Raw genomic sequence first — 18331 nt, forward strand, 5'->3', positions numbered from 1 at the left:
AGCAATGAATTTCATTAAGAGAGTTTTGGATAACACAAAGAAACATGAAAAAGCAGAATAGAAGTCATTAAAGCAGCCACTGTAAATGTTTCCTTCTAGCTTTTTCCTTTGTAAAGTTGTCTCTGTGTGTGTGTGTGTGTGTGTGTGTGTATGTGTGCTTTTTAAGGACATACAAGTGCAATCTTTTTATAACTGTTGTATATCAGATAATATCTTTGTGTTGACTTTTCCCATAAAAGATATCTTGATGAGGATAAAATTCTTTGATCAACTGTCTATATTATTCTATTCTGGAATTCAGTGTTTCAAAGAAGCCTAGGTAGAGTCTCATCACTTTTATTTTGTATAAAAGAAAATCTCCTGCCTGGATACCTATAGCATTAAAAAAAAAATCTTAATCCTCATGTATAATGACACTTCTGAGAACATGTAGAGATGCACTGGGATGGAAAGCCCATGACCTTCGACAAGGGCAAAGACAGTGGTGTTTGGAACAAGATGTGGAGGTGAAGTCATTCTCCCGGCTCCCTCATCCCCAGACTGAGCTCCCACTCCCAGTCCACATGCCTGGCAGGAACTTTCTTCTTGGGAAGATCTTGTAGAAAAGGCCCTGGGCAGGTGAAGTGCCAGCCTAACCGCTCATGTATGAAGACTGAGCCACCGAGACTTAGAGAACTGGTAAACACGACAGGGTTGGCTCTCCCTTTACGCTGTGGAAGGGACAGTGTGAGGATACATGTGTGTTTGTATCTTTGTGCTGTGGTTGCCTATTGCGCTCTGACGAGGCTGTCCCTTTGAGATCACAGAAGTCCACCTCTCTGAGGGTGGCTAGGGTGGACTTCAGTGAGGAAGACACAGATTTGGGGAGATGAAAGGAAGGTTTGAGGGCAAACCCTTGGCATAGAAAGGAGTTAACTCTTTCCTTACCTGGGGCCTTTAAGACTTGAGCTTTGGCCTCCACAGAGACCAAGACACACTTAGAAGAACTCCTGGGGGTAGAAGAAAACCAGGCTTAACCACCAGGTGTCAGACCATAAGCTAAAGAGCGGCCCCTTGATGGTGAACTTGGCACTGGGTTTCAGGCTCTGAAAGACAACATATCTGGCAGCCGCAGTGATTTTCTCTGATTTCAAATACTATTCCACTATTGTTAAGGTTTCCAAAAAAGGAAGTTGTTGGACTCATACTGTGGCCAGGGCAGCAACAGGGACACCCGCGTGCTGGAGGAAACACGACAGGGGCTACAGCTGCCCAGCAGCGTCAGCACCCTAAAGCCACAGGATGAAATCAGCAACGGCTGGTCTGGGTTGTGTTCGGTGGTGTTGAGAGTCTGTGAGCCAAGCGATGACCGGGGAGCCAGGAAGGACCAACACTGCGACTGGGACGTCCCCACAGGCACGAGAGAGAATATCTTAGAAAGTTCAGCTGAGGTTCTGCTTCTAGGCAGTGAGGCGGTGGAGCCACAAGATGGCAGAGCTAAATTATTATTAAAGAATCATTATTAAAGAATAATCTGTTCTAATTTGTATTTATGAGATGGAGAAGCTTGGGGATATACAAATAATACCTGTAATGAAAAAGTGTCCAGATTTGTCCAGTCTGGCCTCTCTCTCCCAATCTCAAATGGAACATGGTATATCCTTCCATATGCACAGTGAAACCTTTTTGGCTTAAGACATTTTTCTTTTATTTCTTTTATTGTATTTCTGGTAATTTCTGGTAATTTCTCCTCTTCAAGTTCTCTTATTTCTAAGGAACACCTTTCACGCTTAAGTTCCCCTTCTATGCTCTGGGAGGATATCTATGTGTCTGGCCCCTGCCACTATCATTACTCTGTCCTCGTCTACACTGGGACAGAGCTGGGCTTCGTCTTGTACAACACTAAACAGAATATTCACTACCTCACTTCTGCTCTTCATCGTCAAGCACTTTTAATGACGCCATTGCCTTTTCAGTTTTTCTTATAGTTCCTTACCTCATCCATCTCCTTTCCAACGCTTTTCCTTCCTGATCTGACCTCTACCATGGCTTTCTTGCCCTGCTTTCATAGTCTATCTCTTTGCATTCTCTAGAGAATAAATATGTTTTCACACTATTTCCCTGGTTTCTCTAGCAATTTTTAAGGTGTGTTCTTCTTCTGAATATCTTCAGAATGATGACTGTTCTGCTCTGCAGTATTCTTCCTAGGTCTATGTTAACTTGTTAGTATTCACGTACTTGGGAAACCACAGGAAGAATTTTGCAGGAAAGCAGGATGTGTGGCTCATCCCTGGTTTCACTCGCTGTCCACTAATTGTTTGGCTGAATCCCTGCCTTAGGTTATTGGATGGGAGGTGGGCTGGTGGCCGTAGCTTCTAGCTAAACTCCAGGGTCCAGCCCTGGCTGCAGTGGGCTGACCAGCTGTCCACTGTGGCAGACAAGTGCACGAGATAGCCTGCGGCCCAGGGAGAGACGCTCCCGTATCCTCCTATACCAGCGCTCACCTATAACACACTGCCCAGATGTGGCAGTCCCTCCGAAGCCACCAACTTCCTGCCCAGGCATCCCCAGGGGCTTTCATCTCTGAAAGGGTGAGGCTGGACTCTGTTGACAGGGGGTAGAGAAGAATACCACAGCGCAGTGAAAAGCAGAGACTACGCAGTAAAGGACAGAGGCCCAATTGTCTAACTGCTGTAAATCTTGCTTTTTAAAAATATTAGTAAGATGATAATAGAAGGGTAATAAAAGTATTTTCCTGCCTAATTTCCGACAGGCCTCAAATAAGTGGGCCAAACACTCTCTTGCCCCTAAAGGCAGTGGAAACATTTGTAGATTCTTGCCAAAGGGAGACCTCACTTCTATTTTTCTCCATCATTGTGAAGTTTTGTCACTTTTCAAAAGTACATCAGTGGGAAATTGTGTGTTAGGTACTGCTAGCCAGGTGCAATTTTACACCAGGAGTCATGAGCTCTCTGAATTAATCCCAAACTGCCATGACTTACAGAGTAGCAATTCCCTTACAAGGAATGGATTGTTTCACAGCAGTGAAACAAAATACAGATTTTCAAGACTTACTGAATATTCTACCCCCGAGTTTTTCAAGTAGCATTGCTATTTAATCTTGTCTCGCTTCTGAAAATCAGAGTGCTCGATTCATTACAGATACCCTGCCAAACTACCTATGCCTTGTTAAGACTGATTTTGAAATCATATTACAGCAAGAAACCCAGCTTCATAGATAAGCTGCCTTCAATTTCAACACCTCATTTGTTCTCAGACTGTAGGTTCTTACAAAACACAGGCAGGAAACATTCAATTTAAAATTTCATTGAAAAGGCCATTCACTAGCAGTAAGCATTTTGTGTTCACATAGTCTAATATCCCTTCTGGAATAAGGTAAAATATAAGTAAGTGAACTAAATAAGTAACTAAAGAAAAAAACAAATGTACAGATCATTCATACATTCTAATGCACACATTCTATTGGGAGGTTTCTCCTCATTTCAGCTATTATCAATATTTTGCTAACAGTGTTTTGTTCTATCTCGTCAAATGATGTAGTTGTATTGGTTACCTTTTATGTTCTGAACCAAAAAAACAAAGAAACAAACAAACAAAAAAACACAAAAAATGATTACTGGGAGCCTGTTGCTGAGACTGGTGAAGCTACGCCAAGAAAACATGTGCATTTATTCTAGCACTACAACCTTACATTTCTGCAAATAGCAAGAGCTGAGGTATAATAAATATGCATGTTCCATGTGTCCAGCAGAGGGCTCTAAAGATACACAGATAGGTAGGTAGATAATGGGCAGGCAGAGCCAGTCGGGCAGGCTGGCAGATCTTGGGGGCCAGAGGTAAGTATTTTCTGTTGGAAGGAGATCTATTCTTTGAAAAAGAAAATGAAACTTAACTTCCAAAAGGTCAATTGTAGATGTTCAAAGTATCCCCTAGTGCATACTTCCAGTGTGACATTTTTGCTTATTAGTAAAGTGACACTGGCCTTGTTATCACAATTGGTACCAATCCCTTTCATTCTTGTGTCTTCAGAGCTATTCAGGAAGCTCTTATCACATGTCAATCAGTGCTTTGTGAAGCAAATGACTTCAGGACTAACTGGGAACAATGACCTCAACAAAGGCCTATCTATCCCTTATTTTCCCCCTTCGTGATGTTTTTGTGCAGAATGGAGCTCCGGTAAAGCCTGGTCTCCACTGTGCCATTGTGGCGTCTGCAGGGAGCTTTCAGACTTGTGCATTATTTGAAAGCAATAAACTGGGCCTTTTCTTTGGAGTTTCACTCTGAGGAAACCTTCCACTTTCCTGAGGTGGTTTTAGGTCAGGTTGTGCTGAGATGCTGAACTCAAAAAAGAATGAAAAACAAAGTCTTTACCAAACCAATGAGACCCAGACGGGTGTCACGCTTTGTAGCCAGGACTCTCATTCTGACCTCTTCTGACACTCAGTTTTAAGTAACTACTTCCTGCATGACTTTAGAGCCATAGATAACAGTTACTGTCAATTTATTCACACAAATATCCCCCGAACAATATTGGCACACCCAGCATCCAGAGATACAAAACCGGAGTCCTCCATGTTAGAAAAGGTGTTAGCCATTTGCTGAACTCTCTGTGAATAGGTGTAAAAGAACAATAAAATTCAAAACAAATTACAGTTCACAGAGAGAGACACACGTATTCTGTTTTTAAAAACCATCTTACTGAAACTGTAAAAGCCATGATCAGACTTGGATACTAACTTCAAATAAAGATAGGCCCACATTTATAATACTTGGGTATTATAGCTATTTAAAAAAAATAAAACTATGTATGACTCTTGGACGTAACCCTCTCTCATCACCCAGCCTCTTCCTGCCCCAGACCTCCTCTGGGCTAACACGTGCCCTACGGGCCAGAATCTTCTTCCAATATAGCCACAGGAGCCAAAGGAGCACTACTGTTGGAGCCACTTCCTCCTCATACCAGGGAACTGGCCTCCTCCTTCCACTGGGACCTCACCCAGCCTAGCTCTTCCACGCCCGGAAAAGACCAGGCTGGACTCGCTCGTCTGCTCAAGGAGTTGATGGAGTTTTGTTGGGCCGACTTAGGTACATAACCATCATTTATGACGTTTATATGGGAGCATAGCAGATTTATTTTGGGAATGTATGAAGAATAAGTAGCCTCTCCTAGTGGGATTCCTGACGATTGGCGTGGTGTGTATTGGAGTGGACAGACCACAAGTGAAAGAATCTCAGAAATCATGTCCTGGGAGATTCGGAGTCTCACATTTTAAAATAGAGCTCAGATCAGGGCAATCTATTCATATGTTTTTCTAATATAATAGTCACTCATAGTCACTGAAGTAGTAGAATAAAAAGTTATGAATAAGCTAACAAAAATTTGACAATTAGCTAAGAGAAAAGTTTGAGTTTAAGTTCAACTACTACAATAAATTATTAGTGATTGAAAACTCAAATAAGTTAAACATTTCCTTATTAACTCAAGGATGGAGATTTAAAATTCACCTGTATGATTCTAACTCATCAATGAAAGTATTTAAAACTAACATCATTTTTTTAAAAGCCTGATTTAAACCCTTCACTCCATGTGGTTTTCTGCATAAGGCTTTCATATGTACATTTTTATGTAACACATTTACATACACACTAAAAACCGGTTACTGTAATTCTGTCTTAACCTAGCTTAGTAACTTGTATGAAGTACGATTACATGCAGGAGAATGGGAGGCAGTCTAGGTTCCATTACTTCGCTTCCACAGCTTACTTGCTGAGGACCTTGGACAAATGACTTCGAGTCTTGGTTTATTCACCTGTAAACAGGGAGTACCTAACTCATAGGATGATTAAATGAGACAATCTGCATACGCAGAGCAGAGCTTGGCATGTAATAAATACTCAATAGAAGTCAGATATTACCAGGTTAGCATATCTGTTGTATAGATTTTCAATAGCTCAGACACACTGGCATGCCTATAATTATTGTGGCCCTACGTGGATATGTCACGCTGGCTCAAACCCCACCAGTGGCTGCCTACCACACCTGGAATAAACTTCAAAGTCCTTGTCGTGATCCTGCATGATCAGGTCCTCTCTCTGACCTCCCTGCCAGTCTCGATAATTAGTCCCACACGTGAACCACCATCTTTAGGGCTACTGGCTTCGCTGCATCTCATCTTCTGTTTATGTGTCACCACAGAAAGGTCTCTCCTACCAACTCCATCCAAAGGCTCTTCCTGCCCTCCCCTCCACTGGCTCTTTATCTCCTTATCAGTTCTAGTTTTCTTCATACTTGTAATTAGTGCTGGTCTCACACTACATGTATTTATTCATTTGGTTTTTGTCTGTCTTCCCCACTAGAATGTAAACTCCATGCATTTAGGGAATACATCTTATTGACACAGAGCTAACGCCTACATTCCTAAAACTGCCTGCAGAGAGGACGCTCTCAATAACTAGTTGTCAAACAACTGAATTGAATAACTAAACAAGATACAAAAATGCCTCCTACCTGGTGTATCTCCTTAAGGGGTCCATAGTCTTGTATGCAAGAAAAAACACTGACAGCCATTAAATATATTGTTGCCTCAGTCACTTTACATTTTAAAGTGACTGCTGAAATGAATGATATTTTATCTTCATCCAAGAGTTAACTGTTGGATGTAAAAAGCTCTTTGCGTACACTCATTAAACTGAGACTAGAGCTAACAACAGTGTTCACTTAGTTTCTGGTTTGTTGCTCACTGGTAGTGAAAGTATGTCTTATGCATTAGGAGGCACTTGGAATATTCTCTCTCTAATGTGACTAGTAGACATTTCACTTGACAGATCGACTCAGTCAAGGCTGACGCAGCTGTATTTCAGCTGCACTGCCTTTATTCACTTTGTCATCTAAACAGGTTAATGGAAAGAAAGCTCTGAGCCAGAACCTTGATCACTATGGAGAAGCTGCAAAGGGGCAGGGACTGGGGGGTGGGGGTGCAGGAGGAAGGAAATGGTTTTAGGAAGTGACTCTACTGACAGCCTGAGGCTCACTTTCCTGAAAACCAGCTGGTCACACAACTTCAACCTTCACTTAAGCAAAGGAATGACAGATCTCCTTCCTATCTGTATAAAACCCGTAGGCTTACTTTGGTGCATTCAAGAAAGAAGAGGAAATAGCAAGGAAAAAAGTGAAAGTATCAAATTTAGAAAACACCATCTCTCCTCAACTGTAAAGCCTCTGAATGTTTCTGTGCTACTGTAGCTGCAGTCTGGAGCTGACACAGGTCAGCTCCAGCTTTGAGCCTAGCTGGAAGATCAGTGGAATGGTTTTCAATACTTCCTTTCATCTGGAACAAAGACATCAATTCATAGTTAATGAAAACAACTTTTGTAAAGGGTCATAGCTAAACCTATTTATTTTTTTAAAAAATGTTTTCCAACTTAAGGCAGGAAGCAAAACGATTGTTTCTTTAATGTTTATACCATCAATATTAGTGTTAGGTCAATCTCACACAGACACAGTGTGAATCAGGAAGCACAAGCCTGGCTTCATCACTCACTCGTATGTGGACTTGTGGCTATTTGTACCTCTCTCTGCTTCAGTTTCCTTGTCTATAAAGTGGGTGGTATTATCTACCTCGTACGGATGTTCTGAGGAATAAATAAATGAGATACGTATAAACACTATGCTTATTGCCTGCCACGTAATAACTACAGGAAAAACACAAAGTATTACATTCACCCATTTTGTATCGAGAATTTGCCACTTTCTCTTGATAATCACATACCCTACTTCTTCCATTTAGTAACAGAACTGCCTAGTATTAGCAGGCTTGCCTGGCAAAAGACCACACTTGCCAGCCATGCGTGGACATGTGTCTAAATTCCAGTCAATGGAGTGGACCAAAAAGGGGGCCACATGCTGTATCTGATGAGCTCAGGGTGAGCCCTACAAACTCAAGACCAAAAGTGACCACATAGGATGGTCTGAACATAAATATTTCTAACTAAAGGCAGGTCGTAGCAGGTAGTCATATCTTGAGCCTGTAGTTTTCTTGACAAAGGTCCATCTTTATCTTAGGTAAACCTATCTACTGTCTTTTTGCATCTAAGATAACATACCCTTGGAATGTCAGAGGAATCCCTCGGGCTCCCCTGGGCACAACCCACCGCACCAGAGCAGGAGACACAGCCCCTCCCTCAATGTTGTCTTGTTCCCCAAATACCACCTCTACGTGCTGTAGACGTTAATTGTTCAGTAGCCTGTACGCACCAATGGAAAAGAAGTGTATGTCTCTTCAGTTTACTTTTTATCCAATTCCAGCCATATCTCCACTTTGCTTTCTCCTACCCCCTTAATCTACCACCAATGGACTTCCTGTAACCCACCTTACAACTCCTCTTTTGGTTCCAATTATAAAAGAAGATGCAAAACTGCCATTCTCAGGAGCCTTTCTTAATCCCTTGAGATTTTGCTTTCTGGCAATTGTCAGTTTGGCTCAAATAAACTCATTACAATTCTCTACAGGTCTGGACATTTCTTATGTGGACAACGGGATGTGGGCAGGAATGACGTGTGCCACGCCCCAGAAAGGAAGAGGCCTGCCCTCCAGGTTCTCTTCCCTCAGGCCAGAAGCTGGGATGGCCCAGGACACAAGCAGCACCCCAGAGACAGTGAGCACTGAGAGAACGTGCGAGGGGGGCAGTCACCCTGCCCCTTCGCTCGCCCTGGATTTCTCTCATGCCGGGGCTTCTCTCTTTGAGAAAAATAACTTCTATACTGTTTAAGCTATAATTTTTTGGTTTCTGTTAAAGTGGCCAAATTAATACTAATGCTAACCAATGCTAACATATCTACTAATTTTTAAATTATGAGAGTTTACAGCAAGGCAACTTGTTAGTTATTGCTATTTTCTCCCATATTGATCAGTTATTTGAGGTCAAGTCCTTATTGGAGGAAGACAATCCCCTCCTGCCCAAACTAACACTTATAAGTCCCAGGTAAGCTCCAGGCAATGGACCCCCAGACAAGCGACAGAAATCCAGAACGAAGTGCCCAGCAGCCTTCCACGGAGGGGGCTGTTGGGGAAGGTAACGGTCGGGGCACAGGGTTGGCAGGGGCTCACAGTCTTCTAAACATAGCAACAGACCACCCAACATTCCAGTGTCAGGGACCGGGTGTACGACTCCACCGGGCAGTGTCCACCTACCAGCCGGAGGTAGTTCTGCAGCACCTGCAGAGGGATCAGAGATGCGTAGGTCACACTGCTGAGGCAGCCTTCTTGAGGACCTGTAAGAAAGAAAAACACAGAAGGAAAATTGGCTTTTCCTTGTTAAACATAAAGAATCAAAAAATCAACAGTATCTATCATTGAAGATACAACGTGTTTGCTGACTTACTAGGCAGAGCTGACATTTGGTCAAGAAGCACCAGTGTGCCTTTATCATTGTGAAAATATTGTGATACTTTGTACTGGCTGGTAAACAGCCACAGCTCATGGCTGCCTAAGAGCTGCCCAGGGGCTCCTTCCTCTCCCGGAAGCCCACCCACTTCCTGTCAATCATAGCCAGGCCACCAGATCCCGGCTCTGACACTGTAGCTGGTATCTGCTCTGATCACTGGATTCAGTATTACACTGTTTATAAGAAAACGTTATCAGAGATGGTTCCAATTCTCAGAAAGTTCCCGCCTTGGCCAGCATTAACGCACAGCTCTGGGTTCTCCATTTAGGACCATTCATTCCCTAGCTCTGTCCGCTGACCCTCCTTCCAAATTCTCCTGTTCTCTCAATACACTGAGGGTACAGGAATTTTCTAGGATGGTCTCACACTTTTTTTTTAAAGACTCCATTCCTAAGTATGGGACATACATGATGAAATGTGTGGCCTTTTAGAGTTAAGGGCTGAGAAACTGAGAATTCCTATATCACGTAACAATATGGCCTTAGACAAAAAAATAAAAAATAAAAAATCGAGCTCTCTGAGCCTTAATTTTCTTGTATATAAAATAAGTATAAACAGAAATGTATATCTCATTGGCTGTTCTAAGGATTAAATGAATTTATACTTGTACCGTGCTGTAAACAGGCACTGGCACACAGGCACTCACTGAGCACCAGCTTGTACCATTATAACAATGCTAATCACAGACTGTACTTGACAGTGACAAAGACACTTCTTTTAACACCATTTCTGTCCCTCCCCCATCAGCATGTCAGTTTGGACTCTGGTTTATTCCTAATGAGAGATGCAGTCAAAATCGTAGGACTCAGCCAGACATCGCCACACGTACTAGAAACATGTCTTTTGGTTTTTCCTCTCCTTAACCAAAGGTTCTAGCTAACATCTAATTACTTAGCAGGGGGAGTCCTTTGTCCGTGGCAGGAGGACGCAGGATAAAACATGCCAGTTTAAGCACTGGTTCTGGAAAAGTCATGAAGCAAGCACTCCATTCACATGCCCTCAGTTGGAAGTGTCTTTACCTGACAAAAGCACAGTGACCTGCTCTGCTTTGTTCTTCCTCAGAAAGTCCCACGGGGACTGGGCGAAGCTCTGACCCACTGACCACGGCACATTTCCTAGTTCACAAAAATGAAACAAGAAATGTCAAGAGAAGAACAAAAGTAATTTTTCTTAGAAGAGTCAATGCACTATCTCCTCTGTGAGAACCCTAAGGAGTCCGAACACACACACAGAATTTCTGAAGGGGCGTATACCATTAACTCACTACTTTTGTTGAAGGTCAAGAGGAAGACCTTCAAACTAGGGTCTTCTGCAAAGCCATCTGAGGAGGGACTGAGAGAAATATGGAGAGTGAAAACACAACTAAAGATTTCTAAGGTTTCAAGAGTACAGCTGATCATGACCTTCCGTGGCTCTTGTAGTGCCTGCTCCACAAAGGCCAAGAACCTGAGAGAACAGGTTCTTTATGACCTGGTTCCTGTCTCCATTTCTAGTAAAGACTTAGATTCCAGAAAAAAACACACAGATAACTTCAGACAGTGAGGAAAAGGCGAGCCTTCTCACGGTCGGGCCCTCTGCTTACTCTTGCTCAGAAAGGGTTCTACTTCATAGGTGCCTTCTCTAGGGAGGGACTGCTAATAAGAACTTGTTTTCATGTCTTCCCTTCCACAGATCAATTCCCAAATACCTATTCCAGCATGCCCCCAACACACATGCACACCCCACTTGCAACTCTCTGTTATCTGTTGCCCTGGGTCCTTTTAATCTAGATTAGGTTATCAACACAGTAAAATCACTTATATACATACATTAAAAACAATAACAATGCAATGATCAATTATCAAGTAGCTACATCGAGGCACTAAAGTAACCACAAAACTCAATGATTTTAGATTTGAAATGTCAGGAGGGTGCCCCACCCTCAGTGACAAGCATGAACATTGGAACCATCGGAGCCCTAGCACCTGTTGCTTACGGAGGTAAATCTGTTCGATGGTGGTGAATACCCATGTGCCTTTCGGTGTTTCCAGAGTAGCTAGACGAGGGCTAGTGGCAAGGTCCGTTCCCTTCAAAACATGGCTGTGCTGACTTCATTTATCAGAACCCTGGGCTGAACCACACCTTGAATAACACTCCCAAGTATGGGCAAAATGTGATCCTGAGAATCGTTTATGACCTGTTTTCTTAGTGAAATTATTTAATTATATAACAATTCTTCTGTAACAAGTATGGTAATTTTAATGATCACTCCAAAGATCCATAAAGTGAAGTTGTGAATAATTTGTTTTGAAATCCAGTGCTAACCGATATTTTGAAAGTGAATTAGCATATATGAGTGAACAGAATTAACCTCTATCTGCCATAATAAGCCGATATATTAATAACACGGTAAAACCTGTGCTTCCCACAATCTGGACCATGCTTTTGCAACAGGAGGCTGTTGAAAGTGTACAGGCTTTCCTCCCAGACAGACATGGTTTGGGGTCCTAACTGCTGTGCTCATTCACTCTGTGGCTTCAGGCAGCTTATCTTGTAAGTTGTTTAGTTTCTGTAAAGCGAGCCTGTTGTAGGGACTTGGTGTGGTGCCGTACATAATGCACCCGGCAGTCTGGCACAGCAGCAGCAGGTTCCCGTAGGTGTTAGTTTTCCTGGTTTAAGAGGACAGAAACTAACCAGGCACAACTGCCACTTACACAGTACTCACTATGCTCACCAGAAAGTACATCTTATCTCTATAAGAGCTACAGAGTCTGTCTCATGGAACCCATCAAACAGAAATAAGCAGTTACCATCATGATTCATCCTATAGAAGCTTTGAATATATCTTCATTAAACTGTTTCTTCCAACTCGAGACTTCATTAGGATTCTGTCCTTGGCTGTATGGTTGTTAATGCCCTACAGCGTCCCTGGAACAGCCCAAGCACAAATTTGGAGCTGTATTCAGACCGTGTGCATTAGCAAGCAGCTGCAGGGGGGTAGTTTCTGGCATTTATCTAGCATAGCAAGAGCAATCACAAAGCCCCATCAAGGGCTTTCATGCTCTTTACTCTCTGAGCATTATCTGAGGCATAAAAGCATTTTTACATTAACAGGCAACGTTATGTAACGGCTACATTGTGAATACTCAAGTTTTTCAGCACCAGCAGCTGCCACAAGTGAGCTTTGAATGTGTTTAATCAGTGAGCTAAGTCTCAGGTGATGAAGCCCATGAACATAAATAAGCCCAGAAATTTAACTTTCTTTCCATCGCAGGACAGCCAATACCTAGTGTGACAGATCGCACGCTGCTCGCACCGAGGCCAATGCTGGAGTCAGCAGTGTTACTACACGTCACATCTTCCAGACTCCACCATCCATCAGAAGATATGGCTTGGAAATGATTTGTCAGAGCTTGACTCACTGCTTTTGAAAAATCATCCCATGATGTCTGTTTGCGGATATTTAAAATACATATTGTGTTTTCACATTCAAAGTCATCAGAACAATAGTTGCCTGGTTGAACTTCACCCACTGAAATCCTTAAGGGTATTTTAAAGGCATCTGTTGGAAGAATAAAAGAATTAGAAGTTGAAAAAAAAGTCCTGATAGAAAAAACAACAAAGCTGTTATACAAAATAAGCAGATATGAAGATTTTAAAAACAAATCAAAAGGCTGCTATCATATCTCACCCTGAATTCTCTGTATTGCCCTTTCTCCTCACCTTCATTGATAATATCATGGATAAGACTGGGTACAGACACATTATATATATAAAAGAAGCCATAGGCTGAATCTACAGGGGCTTAGCAGGGCTGCTGAGGATGGGACATTGTAGATATCACTTATTCATAGGGTCGCCAAGCGTTGGAGCCACTCAATGGCACACGACACACACATAGTTGTATAGGTCAGTGCTAGGAGAGTGGCTTCAGAGTCATATAACCTTGGTCTGAGCCTCAGGGTCAGCTTTCTACTAGCTCTGTGTACTTGGTAAATTGCTCTGAGCTCTCTATACCCCAATTTCTTCTGTAAAATGGAAGGAATATACAATCAAGTTGTTATGAAAAGTAATGAACTCAAGTTTGGAATAGATTTAACCCACTATCTGTTGCATAGTAAGTACTAGTAAGAATTTGATAAAAGTCAAACAGTACAGTAGAAGCTTCTAAAATGATCTTTCCAATCTCTCTGTGATACCACTTGACTTAAGCCCCACCAAGGCAGGCAGCACCCCCCCACCCCCCGCACTTCCATTCTTATGAACTGAATTAAATGCTTACCAAGAGTCACTTGTGGTTATTCCCAAATCTCCTGTCTGTTAACTCATTACCCTAATTCTAATTAGTAAATTAAATATTCTCTAAACTGATGAAATCAGTTACCATTCCTATGAAATAGTAAGCTGAACTTATTAAGTTGAACTCTTTAATGACACTGAACAAAGGAGTTGCGAAGAAAAAAGTCATCTAATGAGATAAAGATGAGACAATTACAGAAAACTAAAAAAAAATTTAACTATCTTGAGACAGATGCTGTCTTTAGTTTGCTTCACATATTTAAGTTCTCAAACACTAGAAATCATAGCTGAAGCACTGTGTGGTTTGTTTAAACCAGAGTATGTGGAACTTCAATCAGTAGAATCAAACTGAAATGAAGACTTACACCTAAAAGTGGATGAAAGAACTACCTTATATGTTTTAAATTAAAATAATATGTTTTAAAAATGTGTCTGTTTATGATTTGCTCCTCAAACTGGCTTTTTCCATTAACTAACCAAGTAGTGGATGATTGTATTTTCTGACTGTCCATTCTCAGTCCTTATCGCCAGCATCCGACCAACGGATGTCTCTCTGCTCTCTGATGTACACGCCTACTGGATTTCCTCAGACCTCATTGGTCACTCTTTAATGTTGTTCCTTTGCTGGTCCCTCCACTTTTTCCAGATTTCTTAATGACGGAGTGTTGCAATGTCATTACTCTTATTTTGTTCTGTGTTCACTTCCTTAGTGACCTCACCTAGTCCCATGACTTCAGATATCATCTATAGACTGCTGACTCTCAGATTTACATATCCAGCTCGTACTCACCTCCAGAATTCCCGCTGACTTGACATCTCCCATAGTCCTAAGAGACATCTCAAATTCACACATCCAAATCTGAACTCCTGATCCTCATTAGCAGACTGCTTCACCCACTACCTTCCCCTAGACAGACAGGTAACAGCATTTCCAACCTGCCAGTTACTTAGGCTGAAAACCTGGAGTTATCAATGAGTCTCCTTTCTCTCATACTTCACTTTCTATCTATCGGGAAGTTCTGTTGGCTGTATCTTCAGCTATATCCAGATCCACCTCATTGGCTACAATCTTAGACTGAGCAGTCGTTATTGTTCTCTTACCTGGATTACCACATAATGGCTTAACAGGTCCCTGATTCTACCTGGGACTTCCTAAAATCTATTCTCAACAAAGCAGCCAGTGAGACTATAAGAACACGAGCATGGCTCCCCCTAAGTCCCTACAATGGCTACAAATTCCACAAGACCAGGCCCCTACGCCACTCCATCCTGGAACGTCTCTGACCTGTGTTGCTACTTCTCTGCCTCGCTCATTCTAACCCAATCACTCTGCCCTCCTTGCTCCTCAGACACACCAGCTCTGCCCCTTACCTCAGGGCCTCTGCACACTTGATGTTCTGCCTAGAAAGCTCTAACGTGGAATACCTAAATAGCTGCCCTCCTTACCTCCTTCAAGTGTGTGCTTAGGTGTCTTACCTGTGAGGCTACCCTGCCCATCATTTGGAAAACTGAAACTGCCAAATCTATTTTAAAAATGCCCACTCCCAATCCCCCTCAGTCTTTTCCACAGCGCACGTAACCCCTGCACATGCCACAGGATGAATTATTTCTAATGGTTGTTCATTTTCTGACTCTTAACATTAGAATATAAATTCAATTTGAATTACTGGCTGATTGAATGGATTGGGTGATAATCTCAATATAAGAAGTCATGCTATTTTATATTATCCAGCACTCCATATTTATAAACCCACAAGTGAACCTTTCATACATTGTTCTGTGGAGCATATATTCTTAGAGCTGGAAGAAACCAAAACTACCGCCAATGATCTTCATAGACAGGTAGGCAACCAGATGACTTGCCTAGGTTCACAAAACCAGCTAACGGCCAAGTTCCCACCCATGACGTCTCATACACTGCTGGTCTCATGTCTACAAAGACAACCTAAGTCACACGAAAAGAGCAATAATTACTTAGCATGCTTTCCTAGGTCAGTAAAATGCAAGGAAGATCTTACATCAGCTGAATAGCAATTAATTCCGGAAAAATGGCATTCTACATGGAAAACAATAATTACCACACTAATAATCAATAAAATATTTTTGTAGTAGCTAGGGCTCAAAGACGGCTAAGCAGAGAATGAGAAAACTGGAGTTGTGTGAGTGTGTCCCAGCGTCCCAGAGGCCCACATCGCGGGGGGGGGGGGGGGGGGGGCAGGGAAGCTGTGAAGGGCACTTACGCAGATTCTCCAGCAGGTGTTTGCAGTCGTCAGTGGCCACGTCGTGCACAGTCCGATTGCACTTATCTCTCCTGTCCGGCTCCAGCCCTGCATGCCTGCACAAGATTTCTAGGCAGTTCTGTAAAGACAAGAGCTCTATTACCTCACGGCCCGATGAATACACTTGAGCTAACACCCAAAGGGAAGTCAGTTGTCTGCCGCAAGCAAATTAGAAATTCTCAGCTAGAAATCTTACTTCACTTCCAGTAACCCAAACATACAGATTATTCTAAACAATGCTTCAAAATGAAAAGTGAAGAGTGCTTCATTTAAATGCAAATCATAGGATCTACACACTGCTCCACAGAACACCTCCTAGGTTTCAAGAAGAACAAAATAGCGTCCTAATCACTCAGCTTGAGGAGCGACATTAGGAAGAAACGGAGTTCAGCGGACAGTGTCCTTTTCTGGTAATATGGCCACACAGAGGCTTTCGCCACAACTGGAAGCTCCTTGATGTCTGCTGGACTACGAGGGGCCCTGCAGGTCACGTCAGCACGGGCTCCGGCTTCACCAACTGTGTCCCAGAGTCCCTGCAAGCACTTTTATATTTGACATCTTACGTTATCCTTACGAGATCTATAAAGACCACGTTGGTTGAATTTTCAGAAAAACATTCCCAACAGATATTGAAGTCATGTTCCCTCTCTTCTTCGGCTTTGTCTTCTGTGCTGCGTAAGGAAATCTTCACTCAAAAACATCAGTAACCTATGAACTGATTATTTTCCCCAAATTTTCAAGCCCAAGAAGAAGTAAAACAGTCTAGTTGCAAACATTTTCTAATGCGTAATTGCCTGCCATGATATTACATCAGGGTATTTGCCAACAAACTCTGCTATATCAGCTTTCACCTCTTCCTCACTTTTTACTGATTTCCCACAAGAATAAGCACAAATCTGCACAGAGCAGGAGCTAACAAGCAACGCCCTTCTCATCACTTCCCCAAACATACACATACACACACACGCATGCATGTATGCACACAACACACATAAGGGCACACGCACATGCTTGAGGCTGATTTGCACTTCTGACAACACAGTAAACTGGACAGTCTGAAAGCCTTCTCCACTGTTGCTATAAAACACCTGTTTTCTGTTTGGCAAACATATTTTTCTTTTCATATAAATATTTTCTGAAAGTATAACATCCACATAGAAAAGTACACAAACAAGTGTGCAGCTGCAAGAATGATCATGAAGTGCACACACTTGTGTAAGGAGCACTCTGGAAGCTTCCATCTCGGTCACGAGCCCTCCCTTCTCCCCACCAGGTGTCCACTATTCTGATTTCTACTATCAGAGATTGGTTAGCCCGCTTATGAATGTTATGTAAATGGAATCATGACGCAGGCACACTTTTACAATTGGCTTCTGTCATGAAACACAATGTCTGTGAGATTCATTCAGTGTTAGAAGTAGTCACAGTTAAGTCTTTTTTGGTTTGTTTTATACTTTTTAAATTTACTGTGTGGTCTCCCATGATGTGAATATACCACCATTTACTTATCTGTTGTCTTATTGATGGACACCTGGGTTCTCCTACGAACATTTTGGCACAGGTCCCTTTGGTGGCCACATGTACACATTTCTGTTGAGTGTATGTACCAGAGTGGGACGCTGGGTCCCATGGTATGCATGTTTTATGTCAGTATACACTGTGAAGCACTTTCAGAAGTCACTATACCAATTTCCACTGCCACCAGGAGAACGAACATGTGAGTGTCAGTTGCTTCTTATTGCCCCAAAACATACTTTAAACGCAACCACAAGGAAGGACAGGAAGTCCCTAAGGGCCACAAAGAAGAACAAGGAATAAGCTGAAACCACCACTTAAGTGAAATTTGAACAGGAAGCCAGTACTGGTCTGAGGGCAAAGCCGATACAGATTCCTTGGGGATGCTGTGGGGATGGGGGGCTAGGCCTGGGACCGACAAAACGGAGGAGCGGAAGCAGAGGACCCCTGAGTAAAGAAAGTCCACCTGACTGCAAAGGGAGTCAGCTAGGACTTCTGCTTCTGACTGCCCCTGCTCAGGCTGGAGGGGTCTGCTCTACAACTGTAAACCTCTGGCTTTTGTAGGCCTGGCGTTCAGATGTAAGAAATCACTGAGCCAGAAACTTAACTGAAAACAAAGCCAAATACATAAATAACAATTCTTATGAAACTGCTCATTAATTTGTATAAAATTAGTAAGTGCATAAGATAGTTAATGAGCATTTCAGGAATGTCTATTTAGAAATTAACTCTAATAAGAGTGAGTACTAAGTAGAATGCAGTCTGAGCACTAAAGTCTGTGAGTTTCAGATGATAAGAGATAAACATAACACATT

General features: G+C 42.4%; 1 protein-coding gene across 5 annotated transcripts in view; it reads right to left on the bottom strand.

Moving 5' to 3' along the window:
* The window catches only part of CTTNBP2 (cortactin binding protein 2), a 138036-nt gene that overhangs the window by 34200 nt on the left and 85505 nt on the right, over window positions 1-18331 (bottom strand). For all 5 annotated transcript variants that reach the window (XR_013992612.1, XM_081038785.1, XM_081038786.1 and 2 more), the window contains 4 exons: window positions 15963-16080; window positions 12710-12985; window positions 10464-10559; window positions 9192-9271 (listed from right to left, as the gene is read on the bottom strand). Coding sequence is in view for 4 of the 5 variants with exons in the window: in XM_081038785.1 (XP_080894911.1) it covers window positions 9192-9271; window positions 10464-10559; window positions 12710-12985; window positions 15963-16080 (570 nt within the window). In the remaining variant the exon portion in view is untranslated. The remainder of the gene's footprint in view (window positions 1-9191; window positions 9272-10463; window positions 10560-12709; window positions 12986-15962; window positions 16081-18331) is intronic.

This window comes from Rhinolophus hipposideros (genome assembly GCF_964194185.1).
Source record: "Rhinolophus hipposideros genome assembly, chromosome: 25".
Classification (NCBI taxonomy): domain Eukaryota; kingdom Metazoa; phylum Chordata; class Mammalia; order Chiroptera; family Rhinolophidae; genus Rhinolophus; species Rhinolophus hipposideros.